General features: G+C 38.3%; 1 protein-coding gene across 1 annotated transcript; it reads right to left on the bottom strand.

The window, feature by feature from the left end:
- Nucleotides 1-238: 238 nt before the first annotated feature.
- Nucleotides 239-22,730, bottom strand: slc13a4 (solute carrier family 13 member 4). The gene is made up of 16 exons (XM_066704916.1): nucleotides 22,109-22,730; nucleotides 15,657-15,785; nucleotides 11,874-12,010; nucleotides 11,253-11,425; nucleotides 10,597-10,651; nucleotides 9,521-9,554; nucleotides 8,937-9,008; nucleotides 8,504-8,679; nucleotides 7,739-7,858; nucleotides 7,260-7,361; nucleotides 6,025-6,126; nucleotides 5,657-5,763; nucleotides 4,337-4,473; nucleotides 3,751-3,912; nucleotides 3,311-3,448; nucleotides 239-2,800 (listed from the first exon to the last, which is right to left on the bottom strand). Exons 1-16 carry the CDS (start codon nucleotides 22,226-22,228, stop codon nucleotides 2,663-2,665), a joined length of 1,902 nt encoding a protein of 633 aa, XP_066561013.1. The 5' UTR covers nucleotides 22,229-22,730; the 3' UTR covers nucleotides 239-2,662.
- Between the last annotated feature and the right edge of the window lie 992 nt (nucleotides 22,731-23,722).

Below are 23,722 nucleotides of genomic sequence, written 5' to 3'. Positions count from 1 at the left end.
CTGGAGTTATTTCTTGATGATGGTCTTACCTATGTGTTTGCTTTGGGGAAAACTGTGCATCTGCCTGTATAGAGTTTAACTTTCCTCACAAAACGCATGTAGTTCTGAGGCTGCTGGAATCACAAGGTTATGAAGTTAGTTGGCCTATTAATGTTTCCATAATGGAATTAAATCAAGGTTCTTCTGATAACAACATTACACTTGACTGCTTTGCAGCAAAGAAGGTTTCACAAAAAGATAGAAATACGTTTTTATTTTTTAATGATTTTTAAATGTAGATGTTACAGTGGTCAAGTCTCTGTTGGTAATTTTGTATTGTATCAATCTTCATTATATAAAACAACAATATTAAAAAGGCACATGGTTACATACAATTATAATACATTCATGTGTAAATTAAATAAATAAAATCACTGGGTTTACAACTCCCAATACACAAATCTAATCCATATTGATCATTTACAGATTGTATTGAATGAAAGATGGCATTGCTATCATCTATGTGATTGCTAAGATATTAATTGATCTAGCTAGTTTTTGTTTATGTCCTAAAATTGGAGAGAATATTAACTACCATGTATAAATTATGTATTTATTTTACAGTACAGCTGAGACAACATTAACTTTTTGATACACTGTAAAGCAGGCATATAAATACCTGGTGTCTTCAGATACAAGAAACACAATGAATTAGCTTCTGTGGGAAAATGTTAAATCTATAATGATTGTATAATAAAATGTGAATTTATGACCCTGCTACTAAAGTTGCATTAATGATCTTGTTTATCGACTGGTTTGCTGATAAATTGTGTCCCCAACACTGCAAAAAATGTATAAGAAACACATTAAGACTATCTATTGTCACAAATAACTTTTTTTCACAAGACATCTTGTCTGAAAATGTGGTTTGTTATGAATACGATTGGCCTAGGTCTAGTGAGCTGCAGACCTCTTCAATCGGAGGGATAAGGCCATGCTAATCTACGGAGGATAAATCACTAGTCCGGTTGTGTAATTGAAAACTTGGTTTGAATTAAAACCAGGCAACTCTGTAGGTCTCCAGGAGCAGGTTTAGATACCCTCATGCTGGCTGTTTATTTTCATTCTGATAAAATACAGAATATTTAACTAAACATCTAGAAGCTTTGTATTACAGAGAGTGTTTTTCACCCTGCAGGAGGTCAAATCTTTTATTTTTAATCTTTTCCAGCATAAAGCAAACCTACACCACAACTTAAAACAAGCCTCACTTTCAATTAAATGCTTGAGTTGCTCTGTCCAGAGATGTTGAATCTGGGCTGGAGTTTCTTTAACTTAAATAAGTGAAAAAAACATGTGACTTCTTTTTATTTTTCTTGTGTGTTACTTTTACACATTTTGGTTGGGAAACACTGATATAAACAATCTTAATTTGATTAAAGTATTGTGTCGTTCTCACTGGAATTGGGGTTTCTTTTAACTGTCAAATGAGGGAATAACAAGGTTTACATTTCCTCAGTGTACGTTATCTTTGGTTCACATTAATTATCCCAATGTCTTCTCTCCTGTGTTTGTCACTAGCACCAAAATTAAAGAAGCCATATCAAGAGGTGAAACAGTTAAACCATATATTCAGTTCCGGAAATACCTAGCTTATCTGTAGGAAGGAACCATGTAGAGAAAATATATTAGGATTCATTACTGAAGGCTGTGATGCTTGTGCTCATGTCAAAGATAGATTGGTCCTGGGCTGTGGAGGGTATTGCTGTCCTCACTTTCTACATAAACTGGTGACAACGTTGTGTTGCTGTAGCTGGTGGATATGAAACCTCACACTATGGAACCGCAGGAGGTGCAAAGTACATCTTCTCACAGACGCACAGGACATAGACAGAATGGCAATAGGAGGACTATTCACTTAGAAAGATTCAGGATCTTCTAGTTTGTTCTATCAAAGTGTTTACTAAAGATATTGACCATATGCTTCAGGTTTTTAGCGACTGTTGACATACAGATATCAATACAACCTGCCGTGTGACATCTCTCCAGGAACAGCGATGGCCAGTTATGTACTTCCCATCTCTCTTTGTTCCACTATGATGCCTCGATTCCGCCTCTTTGGAGCAAACCCTTGGGGAATTTATTTTCAAGTGCGAGAACCAGAAGCACTGAAAACATGGCACATAACGTAGAGAATTATATTTGCAATTTCAAGTTTCAAAGCAGTGGAAGTATCTGCAGTCTTTTTTGTTGGAAGTTAGGTGCAGTTTAATGGCCTTCAGAAAGGACAAGGATAACTAGTGTTTTAAAGCAAGCATTTGACATGTTTCCTGGATCAGAAAGGTAGAGAACGGGGCAAATGACATCATGTTTTTATGTGTGACACCCAAGTAGCTGTGAAAGCAACCAAAGGTGCAACATTTAAGTCAGCCAAAGGAAAATCTTCGAAGTCATGTCATGCTCTCTAAGATCCAGATCCCGACTGATTTAGTGCTCATCGGGTTTCCAAAACCACCAATCGCGTGATGAAGAGATAGCTGGATGTGGTGATTGCTGAAAGATTAAGCTCTTTTTGAGGGATGATCGAGTGAATGTGCAGGACTGGCATTGCAATTCCTCATGTAGGCTGTTCCTCCCCTACATGCCCCCCAGACTGCACCTTCACCCCAGTTTTGCAATGGCTTTAGATGCTGTCCGTCACATTCCTTTGCAACGCCCAGTCTGGAAACTCGGACAGCTGAAACAGGGGAACGCCCCACGTCATGATGGCCAGCATAACCACTACCACTCCGATCAGGTTCACCCCAAAGCCCGCCTTCACCTGCGGACACACGGGGAAGTCAAAGTAAGCCAATAACAGCACATAGTAACATCAATTGGAGATCAGACACTTTGTGTTTGAATGCAATGGTGAAACTTCAGGTACCTTTCAAAAAACTAACTTTTAAGCATGCATGGAGTAACATACATTTTGAAATTAGGAAGCACTTTGTTACACAGAGGATTGTGGGAGTCTGGAACAAGTTACTGCCCTTTCACTGAAGCAGTCTGGGATCCTTCAGGAAACAGCTGGATGAAATCCCTGGGTTGAATAGTTATTAGCATGTAACCGCATGAGCTATCTGTCAATTGTAACCTTTCTTAGTATTGCTTTAGGAATGAGTCTTAAAAAAATCTAAATAAAAATGTTATTTTGCCTTAGAAAAGATTTCTCCGTTGTGCAATCAGTTGTTTGGTTTGCCTTTCTTAACTTGTGAAGAACAACCACAGCAAAGGAAACTGTGATTTAGTTACTTTAACAGTGGATATGCTATATTGTTTGAGCTCTCACCATGTCGCTAATCTGGCAGTGCCCATAGCTGAACACAATGGCATTGGGGGGGTTGCCCACGGGCAGCATGACTCCAAATGACACACACATGGTGGCTGGAATCAGGGTGTGCAGGGGGTTGATCTTCAGGGTCTCCGACTGCGATAGAGACACACTATCAGAATCGGCTGCACTTCTTAAACAAATAACATTTATTTTAGACAAATAACTAAAAATTAAAAACTTTTACACGAGTCTTAATCTTGATTTGTTCAGGCAATAATTGGTTATAATATGCAATTCACAGCTTGGCTTTTTTTTACCAGTCCATCATCATCACCATCATGATCATAATAATAAATGAAAAAGACTCAAATGAGAGATGGCATTGGCATGTTTCAGTGATGTATTGTTGTTGCTTCATTACTTTAAGCCTGGTGTGTGGCGTTTTACACACTTACTAGTGTGGAGAGAATGGGCAAGAAGACAGTCAGGGTGGCTGGGTTACTGGCGAATTCAGTAACTGTAGAAACAAGAAGACAGGCCAGTAGTGTCACTGTCCACGGAGGAAGCCCGCTCATTGGCTCCATCTGTCTTCCAATCCACACAGATAATCCTGACACCTGGACAGGAAGACATCTCATTTACACATCTGATTTCTGATGGGTAGTAACAGGATATCTGTTTCTTAATCTTAATTCTAATTTACCACCCTCCCCCCACCTCCCCACACACACCTTCTCTCTCCTCTTTTAATCTAATTCTAATAATCTAGTGTAATGCACCACTGGAGTGCACTAAGCACTTTGTGTTTATAGTATTTTAATGTGCTTGATGCCAATGTGTACATTGTAAGTAATCCTATCAAAAGGAAAAATATTGTATTCTTTAAATAAAACATCAGTTAGTGCTTCTTCTAAAAATAGGAAAGCATTACAAAAGAAATATAACATGCCAAATGGCTTATCATGGTGAGAGGAAAAGGTTAAACAACTAAAACCATGTCATAAGTGTGCCAGTGAAATGAAAGGGTGAAGGGGTGGCTACCTTGCACCCAGCTGCCAGGGCGTAACCGCCTCCCACGAGAATGACAATCTCCCAGGGCATCAACTTCTGGAAGTCCTTCCAGGTTATCATGGGGGCCATGGGGTCAGAGTCAACATCGTTCCCTGGACTGCCTCCTTCTGAAAGAAGAAGATGAGCAGTCTGAAAAGGAGCCACTTACAGAGCAAGTATGATCAGAAACCTGTCCAAAAGAGCCCATCAAGCCCAATATCTTAATTTTGTTGGGTAAAAACTGATTTTATGGAAATGACAGTTGTACCTGGAATGTATCAATGTCTATATACAATGCTCACTCATATATGTACAGTGAGGGAAAAAAGTATTTGATCCCCTGCTGATTTTGTATGTTTGCCCACTGACAAAGAAATGATCAGTCTATAATTTTAATGGTAGGTGTATTTTAGCAGTGAGAGACAGAATAACAACAACAAAATCCAGATCAAATCTTGGGTGAGAACCTCCTTCCCTCAGCCAGGACATTGAAAATGGGTCGTGGATGGCTATTCCAGCATGACAATGACCCAAAACACACAGCCAAGGCAACAAAGGAGTGGCTCAAGAAGAAGCACATTAAGGTCCTGGAGTGGCCTAGCCAGTCTCCAGACCTTAATCCCATAGAAAATCTGTGGAGGGAGCTGAAGGTTCGAGTTGCCAAATGTCAGCCTCGAAACCTTAATGACTTGGAGAGGATCTGCAAAGAGGAGTGGGACAAAATCCCTCCTGAGATGTGTGCAAACCTGGTGGCCAACTACAAGAAACGTCTGACCTCTGTGATTGCCAACAAGGGTTTTGCCACCAAGTACTAAGTCGAAGGGGTCAAATACTTATTTCCCTCATTAACATGCAAATCAATTGATAACTTTTTGAAATGAGTTTTTCTGGATTTTTTTGTTGTTATTCTGTCTCTCACTGTTAAAATACACCTACCATTAAAATTATAGACTGATCATTTCTTTGTCAGTGGGCAAACGTACAAAATCAGCAGGGGATCAGATACTTTATTCCCTCACTGTATAAACAGACTTTTCTAAGTTATTGTTATTTCTAGCAACCTAGGAGTCCCCTGTGTTATTAATATTATTATTGTTACCTAACTATAAATACAGTCAGCAGGTCTGAATTGCAACTATACTTTATGGATTTAAACTGTTTTCTCTGTGAATTCCATGTGCATATATATATAAGAGAGCATGCTGAGGTGGGGGAGGGGAGATTGCAGGAATAGACAATAATTATTGGTGTCCATGGCTAGCGCTCTAATTACTTGGTTGGTTCCCTAACAACAAGTAAAGAGAGTATTACCTTGGTCTTTCTTTTTTGATGAACACGGCCAGGGTTTTCTAGCAGGTATTAAGAAGAGCAGAAATCCCAACAGCACAGAGATCGTGGCATCTGTGCGATATCCCTTCCTAGGAAAACAGATAGAAAGTCACTGTAGCCTCACTGAGCTAGTCTACAGTCAGAGGAACATCTCAGTATAATTTCATACATTTACCAAGTTCACTTGACTTTCCTATGGTTTAATCATACTTTTCACTTCACTGCATCTACACTTATATAGTTGCATTGAATGAAGCTGTCTTCATTGACACTTCATGATATTTTGAGCAATTGGAATGTTTCCAAATGGTAAATTAACCACATTAATTTTCCTTAATTTTCACACTTACTTCTCAAACAGGGAGGTCCAGCCAGGCACAAACCCTGGCTCACGTGTGAACCACAGCAGGGTCATGAGGATGAAGAAGATCCCAGTGACAATCTCAGGGTAACTAGAGCACAAGGGTGCAGAGTTAGCAATGAAAACAGACTTGTGTCCCAACAAGGCCGTTTGAAATCTACAAAGTCTCACCAGCTGTTCTGTCCCAAGCCCAGATTTAATTAAGCCAGGCCTGAGCCAGGGAGAATAGCCTGCGGTTTTAAACTTTGTGCCAAGTTTGATTCTTACTTATGGTGAGTAATGCTTAGTTTCAACAAATATTTTAGGCTACACAATCAGTGGACTGCAATGGTATATTATTTTCAGTTATTGAAAGAACATAACTTGTCAAACAGAAGCCTTTAACTGTTGAATATGAAATTATTGTGTTTGTATCTTAGTAATTAAAAAAAATCTCCAGGGCCCAGACAGGGCAGTAGTTTATTTATGTAACAGCTGTGCTGTATAGTTAATATACCGTCTCGCTGAGTTTTAACATGAAAACATTTTTTTCTGTCTCGTTTTTCTGTTTTTGTTTTTCAATTTTGGGCTGCTGTTTTGAAAAGTGCATCTCACTCGCTTGTTCACACTGCTTTGTGACCTATCAGCTAGTCAGATGCTATGGTGCAACACAGATAGGACTCTCTGACATAATTCAAGTAACTCAATGATACTAAACTAAAGGGAACAATTAATCAGCATTGTTTTTCTCTGGGTAACATCTATGTAGTGAAAAAGCTGATTGAAGTCAATCAATAAGGTGTTTCTCTTAGTAGATTGACCTGTTAAACATTATTAGCACACTGCTTTAAAATACACAATTTTAAAAGTGAAACACAAGGCTGGCAGAGACAGCCTTTCACATGCACATGGAAGAATCCAATTTTGAAAATGTGTTAATCGGGCCCAAACAAAGCTGCTTTCACTGAGTAAAGAAGTGTCCCAACAAGTTCATACGATTCAATTAAATAAACGCATACATTGAGTAGACATTTGTTTATGTTTAGAAATCGATTCTTGTGAAGAGAAAAATGTTCTGCCCCTGTCCTGGTTTCTTCATAAAACCAAAACTGGCTCCCATGGAAGTAGTTGACTGTTATTATTATGTTTATAGTTGAAGAACATTTAAACAAAGATATTGTAATCTAAAACATAGTTGCATCTGTGCAGAGGTCACAAGGTCAGTTATGACATCAAATTGCCTACCTGATGGGCCCCAGTTTCTCATATTCCTCTTGGATGCGTCTCTCTGATAACTCCTCTCGCCGGGTTTTGCGTTTCTTGCTGAGGGAGCAGGTGTCTCTGAAACTGTGCAGACACAGAAGTGAAAGGATGAACTGAGAACTATAGTGTTTTGTGCAGATATTGTAGCAAAGCAATTAAAGTGCATTCAACAGTAGCTTTATTTAATCTGATCTATGCATTATGTTGTTGTCTTCAACACTGTCATGTAGACACCTGAAGGATGCAAACCCTGCTGTTCCGTACTGCAGTGTTTAAAGATTTGTCTAATTTATAACAAATTATGGAGGCCTGTTCCACTGGGGAATCTGTGTGCTGAAGTTTCAAATGATGCTTTGCACAGCTGCACATAAAATGATTCTCTTTCGTACCCACAGAGGAATATTGTCCATCCAGGATATTATAAGGACACTGACTAACCCGATACCAGAACACATACTCACTTGCAACCCAAGAACAAACAGTGCAGCCAGATCCATGTCAAAACTAGCATGATGAGCGCGATTGGTAAACTGAAGACAAACCAGGTCCCAAAGTTGATCACATTTGCATCAGGGTACCGGCTATAAAAAGAAACACAAAAAATATATGTATTATAAATATTTTTGAAATACATATTCATGGCATGTCTACCCACTGCTTTGCCAAGTCCTCATGTTATGAACAACTTGGAAACAGCTGAAAGAAAAGAGTAACAATAATCATTCGGTTATATTTCTTCTTTATAAAACACAATAAAACTTCATTTAGGACAGAAGAAACAGATCTGCAGGGGATACTGAAGTAGATATGATGTCTTAGGAGTCAGTTCTTCTGAGTAAATTGAAATACATGTTTAAAGTTGAAGGGGAAAAAAAATTGTAAGCAGAAAACATGTTATCAGATTGGTTTAGTTCAAGGTACAACTAGTTCTTGCTAAACCAGTCTTTCTAAAAATATATATATTTTTAAATCAACACATACAAACTTTAAAATGCCTGTTTAGACAAAAGAGAGTATAATAAATAGCTTTCAGAAAGTGCTGAGATACTGATTATAACAGCAAACAAGTGATTATAAGGGAGTATACTCATAAACAGTACTGTTTACTTGTGAGAGCAGGTGATTTGTAGATGGTGTTTGAATACCAGCATTTTAAGAAAAACTTGAATTTTGGGAAAGATTTCAATATCACTGCACGAAGAAGAGCGCAAGCAGCAGGCCGGTACCTTTTGAAATGCTCTGCGAAGATCAGATTGGTGGACGTGCCAGTGATGGTGATCAAACCTCCTATGGTTGCTGCATAGGTAATGCTTAAGGACAGGCACTTGCAGATCATATGGTCCTTCTTGGTTGGATATAAGGAAGTCTGCTTCTTCTGGGGCTCAGGTATGATGATCTGTGTCTACAAATGAGAGTTCGGCACAGTTAGCAGGAATAAGAAGTGTTGTAGTTTACTCGTTTTCCCATCTAGGTTCCCACCTTCAAGTTAATCACTTAAATCTTTAATGTTCAGTATGTCTTGTCAAGATGTCTTGGTATGTAAACCAAATTAAAACAAAATGCAGTGTAGTTGTGATTTCTGTACCTGGGCCAGGTGGCCATTGGGCAGTGATTTACTGTAGCTGGTCCAGGTGGCCATTGGGCAGTGATTTACTGTACCTGGGGCAGGTGTCCATTGTGCTGCCAGTTTATCACCTCATCATTGCATTTGAGTGACATGCCATTCAACTCCTGCAAGTCATAAACCTCAGTCATAACACTTACATTGATACACGTGTGTATTTTATCCGGAATAATATATAATTTATACTGTCAAATTCATACCCCTAATCTGTTTGTTTTAGGATGCACGGTATACAATTGTAGATGATAAAGCATGTATAATTCATTTGTAAAACATTTGGTGATTAATTTAGTTTAATACATATTGGTTGTACTTATTTATCAGTTATATATTTTCAGAGATTGTTGAACACTAATTCAGTCTGAGATAAACTGTAGATATTTCAGTTGACTGAACTGAGTTTAGGCACCATGACACTTTTGTTGGTTCTCACTGTTATACAAGGCAGGTTAGTTAAATCTGCTATTGAAAACCACTGAAGCATGAAGAATTGCAAAGGTTTGGTCGTACATAAAAACTAATAAAACAAACAAAACATGTTGTTGTTGTTGCTGTTGTTTTACTAAAAACAGGTCTCTTTAAAACAGTAATGACACAATCTTAAATGGTTCTCTCTTACCTCAGGCATAGTGATAAGATCACTCTTTGTACAGCTGTAAAAATAAAAGCAAATGAAAATAAAAATACAAATTAGTTTGGGTAATAATATGATAATATGTTGATGTATTCTCTGACTGTTATACACTGAAAAAATATTACTTTATATCTATATTATCTAACTATATGGATATGTTTCAATGTGTGTTATAGAAATGATCTATAGTTAACCATTACATGGTTACAAATAGTGATAGTTTTTTTTAACCTTTAGCACTGGGCATTTTTAGCAATGACTGGATATATTATTTTATACACAATTATAATATAATTTGTAGGGCTTACATTTTCCCCTTACATTTCTCCTCACCTTCAGGTGTGAAGCTTAAAGGGATCACTTAAACCTCACAAGTTTATACAAAATAGCATTATGTAAAATAGCTACAAAATCATCATGTTTACAGTTTACAGCTAAAAAGTCACTTCTGCTGAAGAGGAGCGTCATTTAAAAGAGTTCTTGGAAACCTTTGGGTCTTTGTTAATGATTAAGTTATTATTTTATTATTGAGAAAAAAACATTTAATCACATGAATACATTCACTTAACAGAACTCTTAGCAGATCTTTTAAATTACAGCTGAAATATGTTGTTCAAATACAAGAGTGCATTTATTCTGTAAAGTGCGTGGCCTTGGAGCATGTCCAAGAAATACACCTAACAGACAATCATTGCGGACCTCAGCCCAGAGAAAACTATCAGGATTTCAGCTGACTTAACTGAGATATGATAGGGGTGTATAAACTGCAAGTCTATTGATTTTTATAGAAGTAGATGTATTAAATGTATTAATAATTACCTCATCTGGATAATCAATTAATCACACCATTGTGCTACTAAACACAAATGCAGTGAGAGATAACTAAAAGTAACACCTGGTATTAATACTATTTTCTGTCAACATTTATTAACTACACCTAATATTTAACATGCAACTTAATGTGACTTCACTTCAAGCCCATCTCTTTATATGGCAGTCGATGAGGAACACTAGCACTCTTGAATTTGTGACATTATTACAATATATTTGTGTTTTCATACCTGTGTGTCTGAAAGAGGAGCTCAAGCTGGTTCTTGTCAATATTTCCTTCCTTGTCTGTAATGCATTAATTGTTGAGGGAGACAATATTCAGTCTATGTATGAAGCAAGAGCTTTTGCATTTATAATAATACGAGTAATATTAATAATGATAGTAATCCTATTTTTTGTTGTTGCCCTTAGTATACTTAGAATCACTTCCATATACAAATCTTTGCACTGTGTTAATTATACAACCACCATGGCTTCTTTGACAGGGAATGCCCCAATTGGTATACATGCTTAAAACATGTTTCCATGTAGCCTTTTTAGAAAAACATATATAGCATTTGACTTCCACAAGACATGTTTCTAAGGTTTAATTTCAAAGACATGAAGGGCAATGAAAATTTAATGTCTTTATTGTCATTGTGAGTGGCCCTAAATCATTTTTTACTCAAGATATGAAGGTACTGTATTTTTTCAGAAGACTAATTCTGTTGGAACACAAATCAGCAGGGTAGGGGGACCTCCAGGACCAGGGTTGAGAACCACTGGTCTAGAACAACTACCTGCAATCACACACAGTCTGTCACAGAGCAGTTTTCACATAGCGTTCTCTCACATTGACACTCTCCTGCTAAGGATGTCAAGGCATTGTCAGGGAATAATCCATTACCAGTGTCCTCCTGTGCTTCCATGCTCTCTGAGTCGTCCACCGCATCACAGATCCCGGTGCTGATCAGCTGCTGCAATACAGCCTCTGCTATGGGCATCACCATGGCCGTCGTGGAAGTGTTACTGAGCCACATGGAGAGGAACACTGTGCAGCACATGAATCCTAACACAAGCCTGCAGAGGAGAAACAAGCAGCTCACAGAAATGCCTAAAGCTGACCTGTACAAGGAACAAAACTGAACTAGCCTCTGCATAGTAGTAGTGCTTTTGACTATCGAGGACAGGAGAGAAAAAGAACAACAATCCAGCACTTTCAAAACTCAAAAAGGTTCTGAATTTGAAAATATAGTTCATATCGTAGAAGGGGAGTCAAGCCACCAACAACATCCGTTGAGTAAATTACTTTGATTAGCCTACTTAATATACTGTTTGAAGTTACATCAATATTTCCAGCCTGTCCTCGAGAACCAGAGAATCAGAGAATTAGCCAGTTTGGGCTTCGATCTTTGAGAGCACATATAAAAACTAGGAATTTTTCAGGCTGATACACCCAGACACTAAAGTTCTAAGACAGCATTGGTTTTTGTGAGCAAGATTGTGGAGGAAGTGTTTAGATACTGACATGCCAGGCTTGGCCCCTGCGATCATCACCATGCGCAGAGCGATCCGCTTGTGCAGATTCCACTTCTCGATGGAGGCAGCCAGGCAGATGACCCCAATGAGCAGCAGAGTGGTGTCTTTGCAATATTCAGCAGCCACCTACAAGCAAAACACACAAGGCCCTCCACTGCTCAGTGCAGGAAAAACACGTTTTTTTATATTCAATAAAATCTGGAATGACCAGCTTTTTTATTTCTTACATAACCTTCTAAATTAAATGGACAACTGTTCATCATCCTGTCTCCCCAGGAAGGACTGCTGGTGGCTGTCCCATACTGTGAGACCACAGTGCCAACAGAACAGCTATAGCACCATGGGGAGGACTGGTGGAGCTCTCACTGATAGCACTTCAGGCCCAGGAAACTAGCACACTAGCGCCTCCTGAACCACAGGAAATCTGGCTGCACGACAGGCCCAGGAAACTCTGGGACGGAGGCTATGATGGTTGACATTTGACATGTTCTCAGGATACTCAGCCATCACAGTCAACTCCTTCCTGTCCCTTCTCTTGCTCAGCATCACCGCTTTACAAGCTACATTCAATTCTAGGGCCAGTTATCGCTATTAGAAATACACATAAGCAAGATGGATTTATAAACCTGCAATACTCAAAATACCCTATTTACATGGTATGACTAGGCTATATAGAAATGTCACAGATGCAGGACTGGCCACAGGGGTTCGTGTTGTTCTGGGACGGGGCAAACTCTTCACCCCAGTTAAACCCACACACGTCTGGCGGTGCTTTTAACATAAGAAAATGTATTAAAGTGTAGCCTGTGTGAAGTGTTATACAGTAATCTTTCCACTCAGGGACTTTAACCTTGTTACAGTTGTGTAACAGCAATATTTCCCCTGACACTTCTCACTGCAGTGTTTACACGACAAAGAAAAATTGTTTCTGCCAAGATTTTCCAAACTTGATTGCACTTCCAGACTTAAAGTTATCTCAAGAATGTGCTGCACATCCACATTCATAACAAAGTGTGCATAATTACATAATTTGCCTATAAGCAGTTTAATTCACAGCATTATAACAAAGAGTTTAAACACTAGATCACGTGGATTACTCATAACACCATTTTAATACAATTTCCAACTTGATACTAGTATTACTGAGCTCCTATGGGACAAGTTAATCTAATTCTTGGCACCCAGAACAGACAGCATTATTTAAGCCCTTTAGAGATGTTGGAGATGTCTGCAAAAGAATTCCACACCCTACATTGGGCAGCCATTACTCATAGGTTGAAGGGAAAGGCCAACTGACAATCATCTGTTTTCAGTCTTCTTTTCTCAAAAGGCAGTGCAGTTTCCACAGTCATTTTCCTCCAGTGATATACACAGTAAACCAGAGCAGGTGACTCATATAAACTGACTTGGAATTCACATGTGGGCAGGATCTGGCAAAGCTGTGAATACCTGCAAGCCCCTCTGCAAACAGTATGAGTCAGAAGACAGAGGGAGCACATTGCACTCCGGCCTGAATATTGAAGTACAAATTAAACACTGTGGGATTGAAAGGGTTACATTAAAAATATGCTTGCTTCTTTTTGAAGTTTGTTTTTTAGATATGCTGGTATTTTTTTACAGTAAAACCTGCACATTAAAAACAAAACATGTCCGAACCTGTTAACTATCCAAAACATCATACTGCTTGAGAATTTAGCTTTTGTTCCACCTGCTAAAAGGTAACATGGCAATAAAGTGGTTAAAAAAAGTTTACAATCATAGCACCGAGCAGTACCCCCCCAAGAAACAAAAACTAGGTTACATTTGCAGGGGCAAACAAACCTGTCTTTGTTTACTTTTGTTATCCCAGTCACACATAGCAATACTCTCCCAAAACCCTTCACTAATACCAACATCCCCTAATGCTATTATGTGCCCTTTTAGTAACCCCAGATCCCCTGGGCCTGGCACCCAGCCATCAGTGACAGCCCCTGCAGAGAGAGGGTGTTATATAAGGTCTGACCGCTGTGCAGAAGCAGCACACAGCCCAGCACATGTGTAACCATCAGGGGAAACGTGTTCATCTCTTGGCCAGTGCCAGTGAAGTGGATATTATTGGATTATTTAACAAAATGTTCAGGTTCCTGTGGACAAATTGTACAACTTAACTGGCTTTAGAAAACGGACAGGACATTATTAATTCTAAATGTAAAACACCCTAAAGCCATAAGATCAAAGAGGCTGTGACACATCTCTAGGGTCTGTATTTAACCCTTAAGTGGTGCAGTTAATACCAGTAATGTGGGAAATGATTGATAATCCATAAAAAAACAACAACTGTCCTTTCCACTAAAGTATCTTTACAAAGGTTTTCTGTGATGAGTGACAAAAGGGTTTTAGCCCTAAAGCAGATATGTTTGGTGCTGTATATGTATGTATACATAGTGTCATTTCATAACCACATTAAGAGAAGGTGAGAAAAATTCAACCAGATGCAACAAGGCAAATCATATGAACAAATACAGTGCAGACCAGCAACAGAACTCTGCCCTGGGAACAGAAATCTGTAATATCACTGCTGACCATCAGATGGCAGTGCAGTCAAACAGAGACCTATGCCTCAGTTCCACTGCCGGTAAAGCTTTGCATGGACAAAAAACACTGTAGTATTGAAGGTTACATGTTTGTATCTCTGTTTCCCTCTTGTTTTATGATTAAAGCACTATTATCTAGTTCATGATATACATCCTATGTGGCTTGACTGGTCACATCAAATCTGAGAAAGCAAAATGAATCAAGATCCCTCTGCAATGCATGTGTCTGAGGGATGAAATGGGGTGAGATACTGCCAGCTCTAACACCTTCATCCATTTTCCCCATAAAGAAAAGAGGCTGGATAGCAGCTTGTTTAATAGTATGTGTCTCTTGTACATTAACTAATAATGCTTGATGGATAGTATATCTGTGATTCATATTTCCTATGTAGTTGCACATAATAAAATATAAGGAAAAAAATATATATACTTTTACAGCATGCATATTCACTCCCCACCAGAGGGAAGGCCACAGCTAGAAGCACCACTTAAGAACTTTCTGATCTTCTTGCTGCTGTACAATTAAACGTCCTAGAAGGGGGAAACCATCAGTCCTAGGCCTTAAGCTGTGGACCAACTGAGATTCACTAAATAGGGCACTATACTAAATACAAATTGATGGATTGAATTAATTACGGAAAAAAATAGATTTTTTTTGTAAAGTAAACCTGATAAATATAGTTAGTTGTAGTTATGTCTATAGTCTAAAGTCTCTTTACTGAATACAGAATTATGCAAAAACTGTTTGCTCAAATGGTTAAAAAAAGTGATTTCAGTGACTGATTAAGAAACATATTCTTCTACACATATTATTAATTAGTGGTACAGAATCTAGCTAAAGGAAGATATGCATGGTATGTACAGTAATATGGCAAAAAGATCAAGAATATATACCTTTACAGCTGTGCCCCTGTACATCATTTCCAAGACAACCCTTGCTATTGACAATAACAACAGGGCTATTCTCATTGGTTCTACACATAATGCTGTCTAACCCAAGCAGGTGCGGCTCCAGGCCCCCAGAGTTGTAATGCCGTCTGGTTTTCACTTACCCCCTAATGACTTAATTGAACTAATTATTTGGATAGTATCTCAGATAGCCTGTCACTTACAGTTATTGATCAGTTGCTGATTTAAAAGTCACTGGAGCTGCACATCTCTGGTGTAACCCTATGAACAGGGGAAGGGATGGCACTCACCTCACTGGATTTGAGGACCCCGAAAAGTGGGTAGAGAAAGGCTGGCACAAGCGCAGCAGCACCCAGAGGAACGGCTTCTGACACCCAGTAGACCGCCGTCACGATGAGCACATAGGCGCAGCAGGCCTCCTGCAGAGGAAAGAGACAAAGGGCTGAGACTGGGGTTCATGCCTTACCTCACTTCTGTTGCACATACCTTTCATTTTAGGACTGATTAAATATATGAATCTACTACTAAAGTAGCCAAGTGAATATGTTCTCAAAATCTTTTTTTAAATGCTTTTGATATTTTTATCCTTTTTTACTGTGTTTTTTGTGTTTGTCTAATTTGTATTACATGAAAGTTTACTAAAGACATTCTTTCCTAAAGATAAGTTATCTTTCAGTTACATGGCTATCAAAATTATTATGGCCTTTTCCTTCATCTAATTTATGTCACTTGAACTAAAGAAGGACATATTTCTTGATAAATACATATGCTCGTCGTGATCAGAGGTTTATACCCCCTTGATATAATTTAGTTCAGTGGTCTTGAATATTCATAGTGTTCACTAGGCTGAGCACCATCAGAGTACTGTGCCCATGAGACCTGAGTTTTCTTCTCTGCCTCACCTAGACTGACACACACCATATTGTACAGCTCACGTCTTAGACAGTTCATATTTCTCTAAGAATCATTGCTTTATCTGGCTACCCTTATATCAGTGCTAATGTGAAGGTCTGTGTCTCCCCTCTGAGTCCTATCACCTTAAAAGTTACACTCATACTAATTCACCTTTAAAGGTACATTCATACTAATTTCTATAATTCCTCAATTCACCATTTCCTTCCACTCTTTCTCTGAGCTTAGTGTTGTTCAACCTTGTCAAGCCTTATTCATTCCAGAGCCCCTATGAGTTAGGTTTCTGTATTCATCCAGTCAAAGGTGCCTTTTCTTTACAGATGGCCGCTGATCAGTCAGCTACGCAGTGTCACAGTATAAATACATACATTTATATACGTATAAGAATTGTTATATATACAATGGTTTGTAGGTGGAGGTTAAAAATAAAAATATATATCTACTAAAGAAGAATATTTGAAGGTGTTTTCTGAGGCAGAAATGCTGAAATTCATGGTGCTAGGCATTAAACCTTCCAGATTTCGTAATCTTAAGCAATCTCATTTATCCCTTATCCCTGAGCTTTCACATTATTGTACTGTAATTTCAATGTATTTATTTAAAAAGCAGATTAGCCAGCCATTGTATTCCCCATTCATTCTCACAGATTCTTAATTATTTGTGAATTATTTAGTTTGACACTTTTTGGTTTAACATTTTTTGTGACTAACAAATAATAATTCACTCTCGACTTCAAACTTACCTCCTTCAGGTGCATATTGGTTTCTAAATTGTGGACATTTCTAGGCCTAGAACAAATCAAAATCTTGTCCTATCTGCAAATTGCAAATTACTTGTACACTATAGCATCTTTATTTATAACCAGTAGAAAGTGACTTCTGACAATCAGTTTAACCACAATTGGGTACAGGTGTGTAATTTTCATTTCTTTTTTGGGATTGAAACATTACTATTATTTTGATGAGACTGACCAGTAAGAGCCACTTTCATGTCTTAGTTAATGAGACATTCTGTTCTAGTCAGAGATTCAAGTGTGGGTATAGTCCATAATGATTCAGAAGATCTTTAACATGCATTTAATTCTGGTGTTCAGGGCTATTTCAACTGACCTTAATTGATGGCAATGGTGTACAAATGGTCAGTAGTATGTTTAAAGCCTTCAATTTGATCTTTGTTGCTGACAGTATGAAGTACAGAATGTGTATTGATAACACATTTCAGATGATGTGTATGAACATTATCTTCCTCTCTCTCACAAAGCAATAGAAAATAGGGTGGAAAAATACACAAATTCATTTCAAATCGAAAAGAAAAGTCTGTCTTTGTAAATGTTTTTTGCTAAGTGGAAAACATCACAAGTCTACAACACCAAGGTTTAACTCCCTCCTGGCCAAGCCCTGTATGAGTCTAAACTTGATGTGTTACTTATTTTCTGAATTTCAGATCTCATCATGTCAATCCTGATTTTATCAAGTAAAAACCAGAAGGATTAAAGTGTTTATTAAGTCTTACAAGTGGAAGGCATGATATATACTATTATTTTAATCTGAGATTTTACTTTAAACAATAGATTTGCACAGAGCTCACAATGTAGAACATTATGAACCAAGAAATTTGGCATTGCTTTTACACACCTGCTGTGCCAGCAAGGAATCTTGTTTTAGAGTTTATTAAGAAGGCTTTGGAGGTTATGCAACTAGGCTCCATTTAACTTTTCCCCTCATGTGATAGCAAAAATAAATAAATAATGAAAATATTCAATTTTAGTAGCCAGGCTAAAGGCTGAAGGAAAACAGTCTCTTCATCATTGTGATTTTGATCTTGTGCAACTGCAGAGGAATGTCTGACTGACAAACGTGCAGAGAGAGAAGTGAGATCTTAGAAGGACTAGGGCAACAAGAGATGTAATTTTTGAAGATGAAAGTTGGTTAGAACATACAGTTGATTATTTAGTTTACACATTTAGTTAAGTTTGGTTAAGATTGTTTAATTTTGTCTCTTTAAAACATTGTATGGAAGCAGCTGGTTGTGACACAGGCAGGGTGCTAATGATATATTTTTAAGGATAAATATAAATTAAGATGTTTGTAGTACTTTTAGTACACTTATACATCTGTTTTCAATTTTGAGTTTTCAGAACCTGTCTTTCCGCTCAAAGACCTAAAAAACCTCCATCAGCACTTCCAAGAGCACTGCTCTTATTTGGATAGCGAACATGTCACAACCTGACCAAATAACACTAGGTGACCTGAACTGGAATGTTTCTAAATCTGGGGGGGAGGTGGGTTCTTTTGTTATTTTATTTACTTGGCACCATTTTAAATGTTATTGTTCTGGTTAAAACCTTTTCAGTTTTAGAAGTGGCCAAATATAGCTTGAATGCCCCTAATAAACAGCAGATTAAATATTTTAGTGTAGTGTTGCACCATTTTACTGCTGTGTTGCTTTTGTATCAAATAATGCCTCCATGTTAGGGGACTTAGAAAGATCCATCATTAATTCATTGTACTTTAATCAATCATAAATTTAAATTCTCTACCTTTGGAACATATTAACAAAAATGTATGAGATTGGATTTAGACAATAATATACAAAATGTGAAATGAATCCAAATCAAAGGGACTGAAAATGTGTTAAACAATGGAAAACAGCATTCTGATCCAATGCATAGAAATGAACTGCTGGTATCTGAACTAAAAGCTTGCTTGGTACCATAGCAGAACAATGTGAGGCATAAGCATTGGCATTTACCATTGGACTGGGATAATATTGGTAGGATAATACCCATGACAACTGCAGAAATAAGAATGTGTAATTCTCTGATCAACCAAATAGTGATATTCATATCAAACATGTGACCTTGCTGTAAGTAACACATTCTTTTTCTTCTTGAATAATCTGTCAGTTTCAAAATATGTTTAACTCAGCACCATCTACAAGTTGACAAGTTGACAAGTTGACAGCTGTGCCTGTGCACTGGTGCCAGAACTACAAAAGTCCTCCCCATGATGCTAAGGTTCTACAGTTTGCATTGTGGATTTATGGTGAGAGAGGAAGGAGATGGGCTGAAACTGTAAGCACATGTTTTGGGAGGATGTGTGTCAGCTACATCTCCCAGTGTGAGTACAGGAGGTTTTATAGGGAGCCAAGAAACTGTGGAATTCCAAATTTGGGGGCACAGAAAAATAAAAAAACATTTGGCTATTCATAATTTAAAATGACATTGTGTTTTTGTTTTAATTATCTTATTAGGTATGTATGTGGGGCTGGTTGACCAAGTTTGATTGCCTTAAAATATCCTCTAAAGACAAGATTAAGGGTCTTTTCTTGTATAACTACTTTCATAAAACACTTTTAATCATTTTATGTTTGATGGTTGCTACATCTAAATAAATGTTGACTGCTGCCTTTGTTTCTACCAACTTTAAATCCTCTTGAGATACTCTGCTATGAAAGGTATTATGTTAATTAAAGATTGCTGCTCTTGCCCAATGCTGATAACCCCTGGGTCATGATGAATCATGGCCACCTCAGCCAAGCTTAGGGAGACCTTTACCCAACAGTGGATTGACCAAATCAAAACCCACCCATTTCCCCATGACACAATTCCAATACATGAGAGGTTTTAAATCTCACAGTCTATTCTTCCGCACACATATTGAAAATGCACCACCAAGTTCTGCTTATTTAGGGACTGGGAGGTAAGTTGGCATTTTGAAGTTTAGGCCTCTGGGTGAACATTTAGCCCCTTTTACACTGGTGCAAGTGGGTGATTTGCACTAACAAATACCCAAGCCAAGCTGGACCCATACTATGTGACCCTTTTTTATACCATGATCACTAGATAATTTACCTCAGAACCTCAATATTACCATTCGGAAGATGGAAGAATCCTGTCAGTGAAAGTACTGTCAGCAATGAGACTGTAAACTGTATTTTAAGAAAAGAATATCCCAGTGTTTCCTTAAATATGGTTGGCTGTTTATTACAGATTTTGAAGAATAAAAAAACCTTCTTATATTGAACATGACAGTTATATTTTCATGCTACCATTGTTTCCATACTCAGACACTTTAATTTAGTCTAAACACATTTTTTATCAAAATGTTTTGTCTTTGTATGTAAACAAATTTTTCTTGCCCCTTTTATGTTTAAAATCATTTGATTATACAAAAGTGAATCATTTTACTGAGATCAATTGTAATGAAATTGTATATATGTACAATTTTAGAGGATAGGTATAATAATAATAATGTATTCCATATACCTAATTTAATTTAAAATCCACGGGAATATGTATCAGTTCATGCTATGTGAGCCTTGAGCAACACAAGAGCTTGTAGCTGTTAATTAATATTTTGAGACAAGAGGGAGCCAGACTTATCAATGCCTTCTTAGTCAGCAGAAAAACTTTGCAATCAATCCTAAATGTTGACTTTAGTTTGGGTCCTCAGCTTTTCACTTTGCTCATGTGTAACATTGTAATGTGACTATCCACAGACCAGGCCCAGACCATTATTTAAATTACATAAATTAGTAGAGTAGACCCTGAATTTCTCTTGTATAAAGAAGATCCATTCAGCCCAGGGTTAATTGATTTGACTGTATTATGTGGCATAGGTCAGTCATCACACATAATGTGATCTGAGCTCCTGGGCTCAATAGCTAACTGATAAGGAGCGTCAGATAAGAAAATAAATAAGCATTCAACTGCAGGATGATTGACCAGCACTGATTTGATAAAGGTATAAGGCATGACAGCATTGATTGAAAGCTACATTGAAAATATCAACATTTAAAAATACATTCGAATTCAATGTATCGTTTCAAGCTACACTTGTCAATGTCAACTTGTGACATTGTAACAGTATCAGTCACTGTAGATTTTCATTTCTGGTGACTGACTGCTGTATTCAAAGCTTGCACGACAAACAAATGCGATTTCCAATACCGGTGCCTGTAAATGATCCTAGTTGATTTAATCGAAGTGAAATGGGGGTGGGGGGGTCTGTAAATAGAGTGGCAATCAGAAGATTACTCACCTCTGTGTCTAAACTAATTTCCATCATTTACAGTTTACAGCTTTTCTCTGGGCCCAATCAGTGTTAAAACATTTACTGATTAAAACAAAAAAATGTAAGTGAATCACCGAATTGCATTATTTTTAATGAGGGCTGAGAATGGGTTCGTGTGTTGGCCTATACATGTAAAAAAACAGTTGCAAAACATATTTACAGGTAATGGGTCATTCTGGGGCATATTTGTAAAACTGAAAAGTTACATTTACTAATTTAAATGTAAATGTTTAAACGCTATAATAATCATAATCATGATAATGAATTTTACTGTGGTAACGTTTACATAATCAATCTTAAAGTTGTGTGGCACTTCCACAGTTTTTCTCATTATGTCAAACAGGCATTATGGAGACTGTAAATGGCCCCTATATGTAAATCGCATGACATGAATGTTTATTTAACATGTATTTAGCATTTAACGTGTATTTAAAGTAGTGAAATTAAGAAATGAAAAAGTACACAGACGCGAATTATAAAGCTTGCTTGAATTGAGCAAGTTTAAGCGAGTTAGGCTAGTGTCTACACTATGTGTTAACTTTGTGCTATTTTGCACTAGTTAGGATGAAGTAATCGCACATATTCGCAGGTTGTTCACTGTTGTCAGTAGGTAGTAGGTTAGTAGGCTTGTGTTGCAGCATTACACCATGATCGTATTAATGGATCAAACAATAAGCTGGTTGATGTTTGCTGCATGCACTGAATATGATGCTATTCATAAAATAAGAAAGGAAATGGCCATGGTCGGTACTTACACTGGACGGGTAGATGAGGGGCAACGGGAGCAGGAACAGGGGGATGAGGACAACCAGGAGCAGCTTCCTTGCGGTCCACAGCTTATTCAATACGCTCATCCTGTCGGTCTTCAGCTTCATTTCTATTTCACTGGACAACACAACAAAACTAAATAAAAATGATCGTCCACACGCGTATTGTCAACGTTGATCACTTTATAATTCAATCCGTTTTTCTTGGAAAAGTAGAAAACCTGTTTTTTTCCTTCAAATCCGAACTCCGTTTCACGTGTTTGGTTTTCCTCGTATTAGATGAACTTCGTTTAGTTGGGTTAATGTATTTTGGTGCTGCTTCTCTTTAACCCAACTGTTACGGTTTGTTTCTTCTTCGTTGCGTCTTATTTATGGTATGTATAAAGGTATTGGTTAAGCAGTGATCTTATTTTGCCGTCTGATGGTTACAGTTCACACCGCCACCCCACCTGTCCCCTGTCCGCTCCGACCGGGCTCGGGTGTCCGCCTGCTTTTATCGCTGTCCAGAGGTCCTACAGAAACAGATAACTCCTCTTTTTATCACTTTTTTATGTCTTATCTTTAACTTGCCCTGTCCACGTGTTTCTAGGCATACTTGTTCTGCTTTTCTTGGTATTTAAAAGTCATTTTCTATTTGATTCTTTTTCTTTTCGCTTCTGTACCAACATCATGTTTTCCAGAATGGTTTTCTAATTTATACACTTCCAAGTAAATTAAATAACTCGATTTAGCTCCACCCTCTGTCTTGCCACATTGCCAATCCCTGTTGGACAATGCGATTAATCCCCTGGCCTGGAGACCAATACAATCAGGCACCAGACATCCAGTCACAGTCCACCCTGAACAAGTTTTGAATGAAAAGTGTAAACAATGCCATGCTGCTCAAGGATGTCATGGCCTACTAAAATGAGAGAAGGCTTCCCCTGGTCCTGAGTGGGCCACGAATACCTGCAGCTCGTGATGGAGAGGATGGGTCTCGCTCTTGGCCTGAGAAAGTGGGTAAAGATCATTTACAGCAGCCTAAGCAGCAGGGTCCTCGAACCATTCACGGTCAGGTCGGGGGTTCGACAGGGTTGCCCCTGTCGGCCCTGCTGTACGTCCTCTGTTTGGAGCCGTTCCTGCAGGTGATCCGCCAGGATGCCCGGGTGACAGGTTTCCATCACCCAGTGACCGGCAGAGTGCAACTGAAAGCCCTGGCCTACATGGACGACTTGGCTGTGGTTTGCACAGACACGCTGTCCATGGTTAGGGTAGAGGAACTGCTGGACGGCTTCTGCAGAGTGACAGGGGCTGCTGTCAATAAGGCCATCAAGGTCCTGGGGATCACGATCGATGGGACCAACACGGGTTGGGATGAATCCTTAACCAAGGTGCAAAAGAGGATCCATGGCTGGAGCACAAGGACCCTGATGATGACTGGTAAGGTGCTGGTCGTAAAGGCCATCCTCTTCCATATTCTTCTCTACATAGGCATGATTTTTCCCCCATACAGGCATATGAGCAAACTAGTTAAGAGAATTGTATTTCGGTTTGTCTGGGGGAGTAAAATGTAGAGGCTGAAAAGAGAGGTGAAGGGCACCCTGGATGGTTGTAGGGGGGTCC

The sequence above is a fragment of the Amia ocellicauda genome, chromosome 5, assembly GCF_036373705.1.
Source record: "Amia ocellicauda isolate fAmiCal2 chromosome 5, fAmiCal2.hap1, whole genome shotgun sequence".
Classification (NCBI taxonomy): domain Eukaryota; kingdom Metazoa; phylum Chordata; class Actinopteri; order Amiiformes; family Amiidae; genus Amia; species Amia ocellicauda.
This window is presented reverse-complemented; position numbering and strand designations above follow the sequence as displayed.